General features: G+C 53.0%; 1 protein-coding gene across 2 annotated transcripts in view; it reads right to left on the bottom strand.

Moving 5' to 3' along the window:
• Positions 1-507: 507 nt before the first annotated feature.
• Positions 508-14,260, bottom strand: part of Myl3 (myosin light chain 3) — a 28,075-nt gene continuing 14,322 nt past the window's right edge. The window contains exons 2-9 of one of the 2 annotated variants that reach the window (XM_027414705.2): positions 10,806-10,902; positions 6,292-6,440; positions 4,305-4,332; positions 4,028-4,177; positions 2,755-2,928; positions 1,117-1,194; positions 847-886; positions 508-720 (exon numbers count right to left, since the gene is read on the bottom strand). In XM_027414705.2, the coding sequence (XP_027270506.1) occupies positions 858-886; positions 1,117-1,194; positions 2,755-2,928; positions 4,028-4,177; positions 4,305-4,332; positions 6,292-6,435 (603 nt within the window). In that variant the 5' untranslated portion in view covers positions 6,436-6,440; positions 10,806-10,902 and the 3' untranslated portion in view covers positions 508-720; positions 847-857. Of the gene's footprint in view, positions 721-846; positions 887-1,116; positions 1,195-2,515; positions 2,929-4,027; positions 4,178-4,304; positions 4,333-6,291; positions 6,441-10,805; positions 10,903-14,260 lie in introns of those variants that run through there. The other variant, XM_035444008.1, reaches the window with a different exon arrangement.

Below are 14,260 nucleotides of genomic sequence, written 5' to 3'. Positions count from 1 at the left end.
ACTCCAGGAAGCCTCCTCTTATTGTGCCCATGGAGCCTCACAGTCATAACTTCCACTGAGAAACTGGGGCCAAGGAACCCACCCCAGTAAGGCCCTTTTTCCTTGGTTTCTCCATCAGGGTCAAGCCCGTGGCTGATGCTCCTTCAATTCTGACAAAGTCAGCTCTTGCCTTGCTATTCATTCCTATTGTCACTCAGGGCCATGCCACTCCCTGCACTGGGCTTGAGCTTAGGCTTCAGTGGCTCAGGGCCAGTGGCCTGGAGTTAGCTAATTGCTCAGACAGTGCTCTTAGGCTCCCAGTGGTATCCTTGTGTTGCATGGGCCAGCATGGCTGTAGTCTCCCAAAGGGAGGCATAAGGTAAGAGGGAAGAAAGGGCAGCTCGGTCTCCTGTAGCTCAGCCTCACAGGATGACCAGAAGTGAACAAGACAGCAATGGAGAGGAAAGAAAGGAGGGGAAGGAAAGGAGGGGAGGATGGAGGGAGGGAGAGAGAGAGGAAGAACAGAAGGAAGAAAGGAAATCATTTATTCATAAGGCCATAGGGTGGAGACAGAAGGCAGTCACAGGTCGCCAAGCACATCCCAACAGGGACCAGAAAAGACAACCGCGCGCACACACACACGGTCTGGGGCCCACTGCCTTCCTTCCCGAAGCTCCGGACTTGGTGTCCGCATCACGGTTGAGTGGTGGCATGTCCCCAGCGTGGCCTGCCCTGGGCTTCCTGAAAAGCAGCCACAGGTTACAGAGGAAGGGCTGGATCAAGACAGTGGAACACCCACTGAGAACTGGAGTTGGTGGAGATGGGGCAGGGGACAGGGCCGTGGGTGTTAAAGAGTGAGGGTCTCACCCGTGAGAGGCTCAGCTGGCCATGATGTGCTTCACAAATGCTGGAAGGAAAGGGAAAGTGAGAGGCTGGGACTCAGCAAGGGGTGGAGCTGGGCACGTGACCCCTCCCCAGAAGACCCTCCCTTTGCTGAGTCTCCATGGCTGCTCCCTGAAAATCCCCACCCCCACTGAACTGCATACCTTTGCCTCTCTTCCCCAAGAGACTCCCGCCTGCTGAGTTGGGTCATCCCCCTGCCCCCTCCCCAGGAGATCCCCAACCTGCTGCGCCCACCTTCATAGTTGATGCAGCCATTGGAGTCTTCTTGACCAGCCATCAATTTCTCCACCTCATCCTCAGTCAGTCTCTCACCTGGCAGGAGTGGTAGGCTAAGTCACACCACCCAGACATGTGACTGACTGACTCGCCTTATGGATGGCCAGTTTGCTGCAGCAGCATTGCTCCTAAGGTCATGGCCAGCCATCATCCCTGTTTCCAGGGCCAGGACAGCCAATCATAGGTCAAAAAGTACAGGACCTTGAGCCCTCCTCTGAGCCTAGGCATCTTCATGCATATACTGTCCTCTGTCCCTGCCAGAATGACAGGAGTCCCCTGAGTAACCCTGAGGCTGGTAGAAGGTCCATGGAGATTTTGACAGATGACAGTGGAAGGGACAGAGAGACACTCCACACACAGTCTGAAATTTTCTTTTCTTTTCTTTCTTTCTTTCTATTTTTTTGAGTGTGTGTGTTTGTGTGTATGTGTGTGTGTGTGTGTGTGTGTGCATCGGTGTTTTGCTTGCATGTATGTCTGTATGAGGGTGTCAAGAGTCCCCTAGGGTTGCAGACAGTTGTGAGCTGACATGTGGGTGCTGGGAATTGAACCCAGCTCTTCTAGGAGAGCAACTAGTGCTTTTAATCTCTGAGCCATCTCTCCAGCCCTAATTTTTTTTTAATTTTCTTTCTTTCTCTTATTTATTTGAGATATGCTCTCATGTATCACAGGCTAGCCTCAAACTGGCTAAGAGTGACCTTGAATTTCTCCTTCTTCTGCCTCCATCTCCCAGGTGCTGATATTACATGCATGCACCACAGTACTGAGGACCCAACCCAGGGCTTCCTCCTGCTAGGCAGCACATTCTTAGGCAGAGTCAGACAATTTCTGACTGTACTGTACAGCGCTGTTCACTGGTAGAGTACCACCTGTGGTGACGCCCACACGATATACACAACACACGTGCGCACACGCGTGTGCTTCTGTGCGTGTTCGTGTGCGTGCGTGCGTGCGTGCGTGTGTGTGTGTGTGTGTGTGTGTGTGTGTGTGTGTGTGTGTAAACCCTAAGACCAACATATTGAACACAGCAGTTGTGTAATAAATATTTTCTGCATGAAAATGTCACTTTAAGCTGGGCGTTGGTGGCTCACTCCTTTAATCCCAGCACTCGGGAGGCAGAGGCAGGTGGATCTCTGTGAGTTCAAGGCCAGCCTGATCTATATATCGAGTTCCAGGGCAGGCTCCAAAGCTACACAGAGAAACCCTGTCTCAAAAAACAAACAAACAAAAAACAGTTACTTTGAGGAGTTAGGTGACCAGGAACCTGATGGTGGTGATGACAGTGGGAAGTACCTACAACTCACAGATATCACAGGAATGTCACCTCCTTAGCCACAAAGAATAATGAATACCAGGACTATTAATCCCTGGGTACCTTCCTGCCCTGGTTCCAGAGCTGTCCCCTCCCTCACTGTGGTTCTTCTAGTTTTCCATCAGCCACACCTAAATGGTATTTCTACCTCTTACCTTCCAGGCACCTTGACTATCGTTCTGTTTCAATTTCCTGGATGAGACATGGGCCCAGTAGCAGGTGACACAAGAGTTTTCCCCCAGGATACCCCAGAGATGGAGATGAGTAGAGAAGAAGGCTGCCCTCACCCAGTGTGGCCAGCACATGGCGGAGCTCTGCGCCCATGACTGTGCCGTTGCCCTCCTTGTCAAAGACCCGCAGTCCCTCCACAAAGTCCTCGTACGTGCCAGTGTCTTTGTTCTTGGAAATGTGCTGCAGCATGGGCAGGAACGTTTCAAAGTCCATCAGCTTGGAATTGAGGTCTGTAGACAGATGGCCCCAAGTCTCAGGTCAGAGGATGAACAGGCACAACCTTCCCCTGTGCCTAACACCGAGGGGCCATCTGTCTCCCATGGCTCCTAAGCTCTCTGATGCATGTGCTGTGTGCAAAATGTGCCACCACCACAAGGCACTTGAAAATCTACTGAGAAATGCCTGGTTTACACAGAACTTTGCTATCCCAAGTGGAGTCCAAGGTGGGCTTGGTTCTTTACTCCTCTCTCTGTGTCTCTGTCTCTCTCCAGGATCTTACTACCTATCTCAGGCCAGTCTGAAACTTACCATGTAGACCAGGCTGGCCTCAAATCTATGGCAATTCCCTTGCCTTTACCTCCCTAGTGTTGGGGTTAGAGGTATACACTACAGTACCTTTATTTTTTAAGACTTTGAACGTGCGCCACCGTGCACTGTTTATGTAGTGCCAGGGCCCGACCCAGGGTTTCAAGTAAGCTAGGCAAGTATTCTACCAGCTGAACAACATCCCCAGCACCCCTTCCCCTTCTTGAGATAATGTCTCACTCTGTAGCCCAGGCTATCCTGGAACTATGTAGCCTAGACTGGCTTCCAAGTCATGGTGATCCACCTACCTCAGACTTCTGGTTGTTGGGTTTGTAGGCCTATATTGCCATGCCCAGGTCTCATTTCTTATAGACCTTATCCTGTCTACCCCCTGTAGACGCAGTTGAGCCTAAGAGAGGCCTTCCCTAGACCTATGATGAGGTCCTGGGTGTCACTCTTCCCAAGTCAAAACAAGCAGCCAAGGTGAGGGAAGTTGACAAAGGTCCACAAAGGCACGCTGAGGAAGCTACACCGGGGTAAAAAACAAGCACCCATGTCCCCTGACCGACCACTGCACCAGCATGGATTCTGGTTAGTACTAGGGTCCATCCCTGTGGCCAGAAAGGGCCCAGCATGCCCATCCTGCTTGTCTCCTAACACCATGGCCTGGTAGCCAGCCTCGTATCCTCATCCCAATAGCAGAGAACAATCAGGAAGCAAGTCAGTGAGGTTCCCATGATACCCAATAGTCGCCCACCCTGTCAGCCTCCCCTAGGGCTGGCACTAATGGGCAAGGTGTGCTACCTTCCTGTTTGGGCTTCCCCAGGACACGGAGCACCTCTGCCTGGGTAGGATTCTGACCCAGAGCCCGCAGGACATCCCCACACTGGCCATACGTGATCTTCATTTCGCCCTTGGGTGTGCGGTCAAACAGTAGGAAGGCTTCCTTGAATTCTGTGGGAAAGGGCAGTGAGCTCTAGATACTCCATGGGTGATCCTACCCCACTCTCCACCCCACTGGTTTGAACTGGGGACCCCTGGTCCACCCCTTACCACTCCCTGGGCTCAGGATCCTGCTCACCTTCAATCTGTTCAGGCGTGAACTCGATCTGCAAAGAAGTCCAAAGACTGAGTACCTTTGGGTCATCGTGGGCTGCCTAGGCCTCAGGTGGCTGTGCCAGCTTGTCCTCATAAGCCGCTGCCACCCAGGATCTCTTGCTGTCCACCCAGACACCTTCCTGCTGTTGCAACGACCCCATACACATCTGTCCAAACTGAAGGCCTTGGGTCTATGTGTAATCAGGTTGTGGTATCAGTCAGGCCACGGTGGATATGCTCAATGTCACAGGCCTGACCAAGCTGACTTTGGGGGGAGGAGCAAGCATCCGGCTTCAGGCCAGAGGCTGTGTCAGCATGGAAGCATGTCTGTGAGTAATCAAGTGTGCATGCTTGTGTACATATGTGTGTCTGTCCCTCCAGATCCCTTTGGGGCCTTCATGGCTGGACACTAATCCACAAAGCCCTGCCTGTACCTGCCTGTACCTGGCCCCAAGGCAGCTCCCCGACTCCAGCATAGCACAGAGATAGACTACGTAGCATTCTGAGGCCACAATGGGGCCACCCTGAGGTCGGGAGGCCTCCTGGGACCCAGTAGCCCCCTCCTCATCTGCTTCCAGTCTATTTTTATCACTGCAGTCACTCTCCCCAAAGTCAAGGTCACACCAGAGAAAGGAGCTGGGGGAAGAGGGCATGACTGGCACCTGAGAGCCCCTCCACCCTCCAGAATGCATAGCGCTGCACAGAAGGACACCTTCTGCCTGTCACCTGCTGTGGTGGCCCTCATTCCTGACTCACTGGGAGCTCTCCATGGGAAAACCTGGGGAGACAGGGCTCCCTGGCTTCTGGAAAAGTCTCTGAGCTTCTCTGCCAGCTGGGGAGACAGAAAGGCAGGGGAGGGGGCCTCTTCACCTCCCTCTTTTGAGGCATAAATTTATGTCAACCTCATGCCTGGTGAGATTGGACAATGCCACCATGGGACTCAAGGTAGTTGGAGCTTTACAAGGTATCCTAAGGACAAATTCTGGTGCCTAAGGGTGACAGAGGAACAGTGAGCCAACTCTGGGGTACAGCAGTCTTGAAAGTGGAGGGGCTCATGGCCCCATTTCACAGTTGAGAAAGCGAAGGACTAGAGCAACTAAGGTGATACAAACAACAGACATAGGCAGGTGCCTCTGGGAAGGGAATATGACCAGATGGAGGCTCTATAAGAATGGCTCGGCTTGGTGGATATGTGTGGGTGGAAAGGACTCCTCCACAGGCCCCTCAAGAGGCAGCCAGAGCAGCAGTGGCCACTGGCCAGCTGAGAACAGGACGCAGGCTGCGTGCTGCTATGTGGATGCCACAGGTGGCAGGCATGGCTCGCCCTCCCAGTTTAGACTCTGGAAAAGACAACTGGGCCAGGAAAGTTCATGGTGCTGCTTGGTCATGCTCCACAACCAGCTTCCTGCATGACTTTCAGAGACTCCCTTTCCAGCCTGCTCCTCCATTTTCCCAGCTAAAAGTGAAGCCAGGGGGCTCTGCCAGCTCTGGGCTTGGTGATCTCGGCAGGGGTGAGTGTCACCCAGGCTGAGCAAGGACCTGATTTCCCTTACACACCCCACCACCTAAGGATGCCTGACAGGGACCTGAGACACCCCACCCCCCTCTCAGTCAGAGAAGAAAGAGCCCTGTAGAGTGGGGAACAGCCGGCTGCAGGATTTCCTAAGGATGTAATCCGGAGAGAAAAACAAGAGGAGTGGGTTTTCAAAATCACCAAAAGTTATTTCCCAGTCCAGACTCTATTCTTAAGTATGGTGATCTCTCAGCAGCCTCAGGGGAGTCTCACCAGTTGTCTGACCACCACCCCTCCTCCTTTGGTCCTGTGGATATCTGAAACAAGCAGGTCTTGTTTAACCCCTGCACAGAAAGTGCCAGCTTCTATCGAGGTTCTTATCTGCCATGCTAAGTCCCACTCTGAGATCCACCCATTCGCTCTGTCCCTCCTGCTACAATGCAGCTCCCTCACTCACCTTAATCTTGGAAGCATCAAACTCTGCTTCCTTGGGGCGCTCGGGCTCAGGTGCAGCCGCAGGTGCAGCTGCAGGGGCTGGAGCTGCTTTGGGGGCAGCAGCCTTGGCATCATCCTTCTTGGGCTCTGGCTTTTTGGGGGCCATTGGAGCTGTGATCACAGAGAGGTGGGAAGAAGGAAGGATGGATAGAGTGGGTAGGTGAGCCTTCTGCCACCCTGGGCTTTATCCTGCCCTATACCTCATGACCCCAGCCCCACCCCTACCGTGCACAATAGGGACAGGGCCATAAAAGGGCATTGGCTCTGCTCAAGGGGCTATTTTGGGTCCTGGAGAGGGCATTGTTCAGGCCCAGGAATGAGTTGGGGGAGGGGAGGGTGCTCCATTCCCTCAGTCACCTGTTGGGGAGAGGGAGGGAGAGAGAGAGAGACAGAGGCCATTGCTTAGCCTGTACTCTGAGCACACAGACACAGACAGACAGACAGACCACACACACACACACACACACACACACACACACACACACAGAGAGAGAGAGAGAGAGAGAGAGAGAGAGAGAGAGAGAGAGAGAGAGAGAGAGAGAGAGAGCTACTCTTCGGCAGGCCCATACATTCTGGACAGGTACTGGTTAGATTCTAACAAAAGTGTGTGCTGGATGCTTTGCACCATAGTAGGGACTGAGATGACCTAAGGGTCACTCTTGAGTTACACTTTACACCTGGGCATCCCAGGTCCTGTGCTCAAGAGCAAGGGAAGGTAGGTATGGATCTCTGTGCAGGCACCTTCCCAGGTAGGGGGTCCCAGACTGGGCGGGTGGTAGGAGGTCTCTGGGCATTTGTATGTGTTGTCTGGGTGTCTCCGTGCCAGGGTCTGTGAGGGCCAGACTGGGTCTGGGAGAAGGGTCTGTTTCCAGGTGTTCATGTTCATGTATGTCTGTGTGGGTCTGAGTGGGTGTCTGTGATGTGGCCTCTGTGTATTTATGCCTGAGTGTTTATTTGTACTGGTGTGTGAGTGTCTAGCTACAGCAGACAGCTGCAGCATAGTCATAGGGTCTCCAGGAACACCCCAAGCGCAAGCAGAAAGGGTAGCGCTCCCTCGAGGACTGTCCCCCATGCTAGTTCAACAGCTCCTTTTATAGCTCCTGCCGAGCCCTGACTAGTGTCTCAGGTTTCACCCCCTTTGCTTGTCTCTGCCCCTCCCTGTGATGCCCAGCGTTCATCTTCCTCTGCAGACTCCAGGGTCCGGTCTCTTGCTCGCCCCTAGTTCCCACTGCTCCCTCTGTCCCTTCCTGCTGGCCCTTCCATTTGCCCTCTCTGAAACTTTCTGCTTCTCCTCCCATCATCCCATGCTTCCTTCTGCTCCAGGGGATCCTACATCTCTGAGGGACCCCAAGGTGCTGGGCAAGGTTCGGCCCTGGGCTCCAATCTCAGATTTTGACCCCTCAGTTCCTACTCCTAAGGTTCATCCCCCAGGGCGCAAGCAACAGTGCCCAGCTCCTGGAGCCACTCCCTTGGTCCCCTGCCCTTGGCAGATGGCTATGACATAGCACAGCCTGGCTGGGCCACCACTTGGAGAAATGGAGAGACTGAGGTGGCATAAGGCCCTTCCAGCACAAACTCAGAGAGTGAGGACATCTTGCAAACACATTGGGTTCTGTTCCCGCCTAGTGTCTGTGCATGCGCGCGCGGGGGGGGGGGTGTTCCTAGTTATTTTTAAGTGCCTTTGATAGAAACTTCAGAGGCAGCGCCTCCCACCCTAAGCCCCAAGGGGCTTCTCTGGCATGAAAAATGGTATAAACTCAGCTGAGACAAGGTACCAATGCTTCAGCCTGGGGCACCACACCATCTTCCTCCTGGATCCTGGATCCTGGATCCTCTCATCTTGTCACTCACCCTCCTGATGAATGGATAAAAGTCCAGGGCTGTGTCCCCATCCCTGGTTGGAACACATTCCTCCCTTCATCTGGAGGACAGAACACCCCACATCTGGAAATCTGACAACATCCGGGCCTGGGGGGGGGGGGCAAGTTTTTCACTTTTCTTCCAGATGTTTGGCAAGAGTAATGAGAAAGAGAGAAGTGGGGGAGGGTCCACAGAGACACCAGAAATACCACAAAGGAGAAGACCGCCCAAGGGAGACATACATACATACATACATACATACATACATACATACATACATACATGCATACATACCACACACAGAGACCTCTGTACAGCCCAGCTGCCCAGACCTGTTGACCCTTAGCACACACCCCCACCCTGGCACAAATGACTCTAGATGGTGGCTGAAAGGTTCAGGCATTATGCTGGCCTGCCCCTGTTACCTGGTGGAACAGGCAATACCCTGGTCAGCCCAAGGTTCCATGGGAACTAAGTCTGCACACAGGTGCAGAGGACCCCTTTAAAAGATAGGCCCCTGCCCATTTACGCTCTCTGTTCCCGCTCTCTGTGCTCTCTGTTCCCTCTCTCTGTTCCTGCTCTCTGTGCTCTCTGTTCCCCCGCTCTACTCTGTCTCCCACCTATGCTCTCGCTCTGTCTCTCTATCTGGCGACCGGCCGTGGCGGTCAGCCATTTACCCTGTTCCTCTTCTTAGTCTCCCCATTCTGCCGGGCCTTATAATAAACTTATAGCCTTATGTCTCATGTCTCAGCATTTCTCTTTTCTTCTTTTTAAACAAAAGAATAACAGTGGCATCATCTGCCCATAAGCATAGCTAAGACACCACCCAGGCCCCTTTCATTGACCATTTCCAAACTAAGGCCCAGGGCTGAGGATGTACACGCAGAGTGACCCAGTCTTCCTGCCCCATCTCATTTGCCCTAACCTTGTCACCCTTTGGAAAGCGCCTAGCAGGCAGATCGGGAGCTGTGATCTGTGCTAAGAGTCAGAGCCTCACGGTGCTCTCTTCCTCTCTCTGGGCTGGTGAGAGGGAGAGGTGCCTTGATCCCATGCCCTCAAAAATAGGGCAGCTGTGCTTGTGGAGAGAAAGTATATAAAACCCCTTTCTTCCTCCCAGGGCTCAGATGGGAGCTAAGGCTAGCCTCTGCTTGAACTCTGACTCTCAGCTTGCCCAGGCTTGTCTGCAGGAGTATTTTCCACACTATGACAGGTACCCAGCAACAAGAAGGGACTTTTCCAACCCCTCCCAAGACCACCTTCTCTACAGTCAATGGGATTGGTTGGCTAAAACCAGGAGCAAACCCATAGTGGGCAGGTGTGCAGGCGAGGGAAAATGGCAGAGAGGACCGGCCCTGCCAGCACTCAGCTCCCTGGCCCAAGCTGTCCAAGAAGGACAACTGAACAGAGAAGATTCTGTCAGGGCCTGAGGGACCTGGAGAACCAAAGGGTGGGAGTCTGAATCCCTACCCCCAGCTCTGACATCTGAGCAATGGCCCAGCCAATGACAAATCCCAAGCTGGGTTCCACAGTCCTAGGGTGAAGAGAGCAGCCACCTTACTTTTCTTTGCTCCCAGGCCTTGACTTCTGAGAGGCCTGTGGGTCTGGGTAGGAAAGCCCAGGAAACTCTTTTAGACCCTTCTAGGTTCCTTTATACAAGGCTGTTTCCTCTCCCTGGTGGCCCTGGTCACCCCTGATCTCAGATGTCAGTCCCCCTGAGACTCCTCTGTTCCCTCGTCCCTGTCTCCCCAGTCCCCATCCCTGTAACAACTTAGTAACAGTTTGTTTCTTCTTTGTCTGTCTTACAGGTGTGGCCCCCACTTCCATGAGTGTCAGCTGTCCCAGCAGGAACTCTCTTCCGCTATTGTATGCCGCCAAAGCCTGGTACACAGCGGGCTCTCAGTAAATATTGGATGAACCAATGTCCCAAATTTCTAAGTTTACCCATCTCTCAAAGGCTATTAAACTCCTCTCAATAGCTATGTATGGTAGGGTATACCTGTAATCGCAACGTTCAGGAGGCAGAGGTAGGACATCCATGACTACACAAGTGAATTTGAGGCCAACCTGGGGTACATGAGACTTTATCTAAATCAATATATAAAGAATTTTTAAAAAATTAAAGGCCAGGTGTTCTGTGACTTTAATCCCAGCACTTGGGAGGCTGAGGCATGTGGAGCTTTGAGTTTGGGGCTAGCCTGGTCTATAGAGCAAGTTCCAGGACAGCCAGGACTACACAGATAAAGCCTGTGTTGAAAAACATAGACAGACAGACAGACAGACAGACAAGGACTGGAGGATGGCTCAGCAGTTAAGAACATTTGCAGAGGCCCAAATTTCAGTTTCTAGCCCATCACACCTGCTTGTAGCTGCAGCTCAAGAGGGTCTGATATAGTTTGTTCTCTACAGATTATGTATGTGGCACACACTCATACACACACACACACACACACACACACACACACACAAATAAAAATAAATCTAAAAGAAAAAAATTAAGTCCTGAGCTCATCTCTGGAGTTGGGGAGAAGGGAGGGACTTCTTGAATGACTGATACATTCTAATGACCACAGAGCCCCACCCCCAGGACAGTATGGAGCCAAAAGTCCTCAAACTTACCTTCCACTTACTGTCCCTTCCTCTTCCTCCAATTCAGTTCAGGCCTGCTGCTCACTGCTCCTTGCTCCCTAGCTACTGGTTGAGATCCCTTCACAGCCTAGAGGTAAGAGTAAGGTGGTTCAGGTAAATGCTGACCAGTGATGACTGGCCACCAGGGGGCATAGAAGGGACGGGAACCAGCAGCCTTTGGTCCCCAAACCCAAACTCTAGAATACTAACTCAGACCCTAAAGCTGAAACTTGGAAGCCTGAACCCAGACCCCAGACCAAGGGTCCACAGCCTGAACCCAGACCCCAGGCCGAGGGTCCACAGCCTGAACACAGACCCCAGGCTGAGGGTCCACAGCCTGAACACAGACCCCAGAGTACAGCACATCTAGACCCAGGTCCAGGCCTTGGGACTCACACTCTGAATCCAGACTCTAAAACCTAGACTGCCAAACCTTAAACCCAGACCCCAAGACCCAGAATCAAGAACTCTTTTATATTTCCCCTTCAAATTTTCAAGATGGTGTTTCTCTGTGTAGCTCTGGCCGTCCTGGAACTCACTAAGTAGACCAGGCTGGCCTCGAACTCAGAGATCCTCCTGCCTCTGCCTCCAGAGTGCTGGGATTAAAGGCGTGCGCCACCACCACACAGCAGGATGAAGAATTCTAAAACCAGATCTGAGATCCAGGATTCAAGACCCAAGACTTTAAATCCAAACCCTAGCCTCAGGACAGGCTGACAATGACCTTCTACGTGGACATTGCCTGCTACATGAAGAGGACAAGGCAGGCTATGGGGAGGGTAAAGTCTCGGTAGTCAGTGGTGGGTGCTTGGCAGACCTTCCCACCAGTGTTCAAAGGGCATGAGGAATGCCCCTCATCCTATCAGAGCCAGTCTGGGTAGCTAAGAGTATGGTGGCCACATGGGAAAGAGGGTTGACTGTCCCTTGGGCCCAAGAGCCAGAAGCAGGGAAGGAGGATCAGGCTCCCCACATGTCCTTGTCCCCCAGCCACAGGCTCCACACACAGTCCTGGCCTGCCTGGGCCCGCCCCTCCTGGCTTACAGCCTCTGGGCTGGGATGCAGGCCCACACTTCCCGGAGGAGTAGTAGAGAACGTGGCCTGGGCCAGACCCAGAGCCTTAGAAGTAGGTCAAATGTTGCTGTTCAGCAGCAGGTCCTGGGGACCCTGTCGTGGTCCAAGTGGGCCCACACACATGTGTGTGACCAGAAATGTGAACTCATGACCACATGTGAGTCTTCATGAACACAGACCCTTACCACGGTCCCTGGGTTCTGCCTCAGTTGCACAGGTGGAGGATCTGTGGCCCTGGGAGGATGTGACGCTGCCCAGTAACTCTGGCTAGAGGTGTCAACAGGCAGTCAGAAGGACCGAGAAAGCAAATGAATGGCATGAGTATCTGTACCATTCTATGGCCTTGGGTGAAAGTCTGACTCCAAGGAGGACTTCCCAGCAGGACTGATCAGCCACCAACAGGATGTGGCCTGCTTCCCATGGCCCAGCCCCAGGCCTAGAAGAATGGAAAACGGTGCCTAAGGGACAGGCAGAAGGCTCTCCGTGATCTTGAGAGTCAACCTGGTCTCTGTTCCTCCTGGCCTCAGTTTCCCTACCTAGCCAATGGGCAATGGTAAGGTAGATGATGGTGGGTTCCAAGAGCAATGTCTACCGTAAGTACTGGCCCATCCTCACCACCACACACAGGCAACTCTGTCTTTGGGCAGGCCAAACACAACTCCCAGGCTCCTCCCTTTGCCCACTGTGCTGACGGGGACCAGATGCTCCAGCCTTGTGGTTCTAGGGGTGGGGGTGGTAGAGCCCAGCGGGCTGGCAGGCAAACCCTGGGTTTGGCCCAGGGACCTATAATCAGCTCCTGCCCCTCTGATCCCGGCCCAGGACTGACGCTTTGGGGCTGTGGTGTCCTGGCCGGCTGTGGCCATGGCCGCTATATTTGGGAACCTAATTCAGCATGAAGGAGGAGGTAGCAGGCCAGAGCCTCCAGGGCCTAGGGCCTCATGGGGGACAGCGTGGGGACAGCAATGTCCAGACTTGGTCCATTATGGATGAAAGGTACATCCCTGTTTTCGGGAGATGAACTGGTCTCACAAGTCTGGCGTGAGGGACCTTGATCCTGCCCCTCACAGTTCACCCAAGGAAGGATTCTGAAACTATGTCCGAAAATACTGAGCCTCTTACTAGATGCAAAGAATAGGAATACAAGCTGGGGCTCTGAAGTCTAAAGAGAGTGAGAAGAGGTCGGGATGTGTCAAGGGTGAACGGAGGGCTGGGAAGAGGGCTCAACGGTAACGTGTTTGCTGTACAACCACAAGGATCTGATTTCAGATCACCAGACTCTACATAAAGCCTGGACATAGTAATCTCAGTGTCCCTGTTGGGAGATGGGACACAGAGACAGCCTGGCAGCCTGAGGACCTGCCAGCTCGGTACACACAGAAGCAAGAGACCCTGCCTCAAACAAGATGGAATGTCAGGACCGACCCCAGAGGTTGTCCTCTGACCTCCACGCACGTGCCATGGAGTGAGGGCACCCACATTCCACCAGTGAACATCAGACACACATGCAAACATTTTTATTTAGTTAATTGTTATGTGTATGGGTGTTCTGCCTGAATGTATGTGTACCACACGCATGCCTGACGCCCACAGAGACCAGAGGGTGGCATTGGCTCGTCTGAGATTGCAGTTACAGATGGTTGTCAGCCACCACGTGGGTGCTGGGAATCAAACCCTGGATCCTCTGGAAGAACAGCCAGTGCTCTCAACTGCTGAGCCGTCTCTCTAGTCCCCTGCAACTTTTTTTTTTTTTGAGTGAATGGAGCAGGAAGAAAGCTCATAGGGAGTGAGACTTGGGGGAGAGGGGTCTGGCAGAAAGGATGGGGCCTCAACATGATGGCTAAGGAAACTGGTCTGGGTTGGGAGCAAAGGGCTTGAGGTGTAACTCTGAGCTCCAGTCCCCTCAGCCTGACTGCTGGTGTAGCTTCCGGACAGGGTCCAGCTCCTCCCCCCAGAACGGCCTGTGACTGCCCTGAACTGCTTTGACATTCCCTGCCACTGCGCCAAACCCTGTTCTCTCCCACCAGCAGTCTCCCAAAGAGCAAATATTTATTGTCCTTGGAAGAAAAAAAAAAGAGAGAGAGTCCCCTTTTAGGATAAGGGTCTGGGAGCTGCTATATTTGAGGTTTGCAAGGGCTCAGCAGTGGCCTGAGATGACCAGAAACCCCCTGGAAGGGACAAGGGAGGGAGAAGAAGATGGAGAATGCTGAGCTGGGACTCTACCCAGCTCTGGACTCAGGGCTCCATTTTCCCTCCCCTTGCCTCTGTTTCCCCAAGTCTTTCCCAGATCAGAAGTGAATGTGTGTGCTGCCCTGAGGTGTGAATGTGTGTGGTTGCTTGTTGTTTGTGGTTTATGTGTATGTAACCATGGGCAAGAG

Source organism: Cricetulus griseus, chromosome 4 (assembly GCF_003668045.3).
Source record: "Cricetulus griseus strain 17A/GY chromosome 4, alternate assembly CriGri-PICRH-1.0, whole genome shotgun sequence".
In the NCBI taxonomy this organism is placed as follows: Eukaryota; Metazoa; Chordata; class Mammalia; order Rodentia; family Cricetidae; genus Cricetulus; species Cricetulus griseus.
The sequence above is the reverse complement of the archived record's forward strand: the minus strand, read 5'-3'. Positions and strand labels throughout refer to the sequence as shown.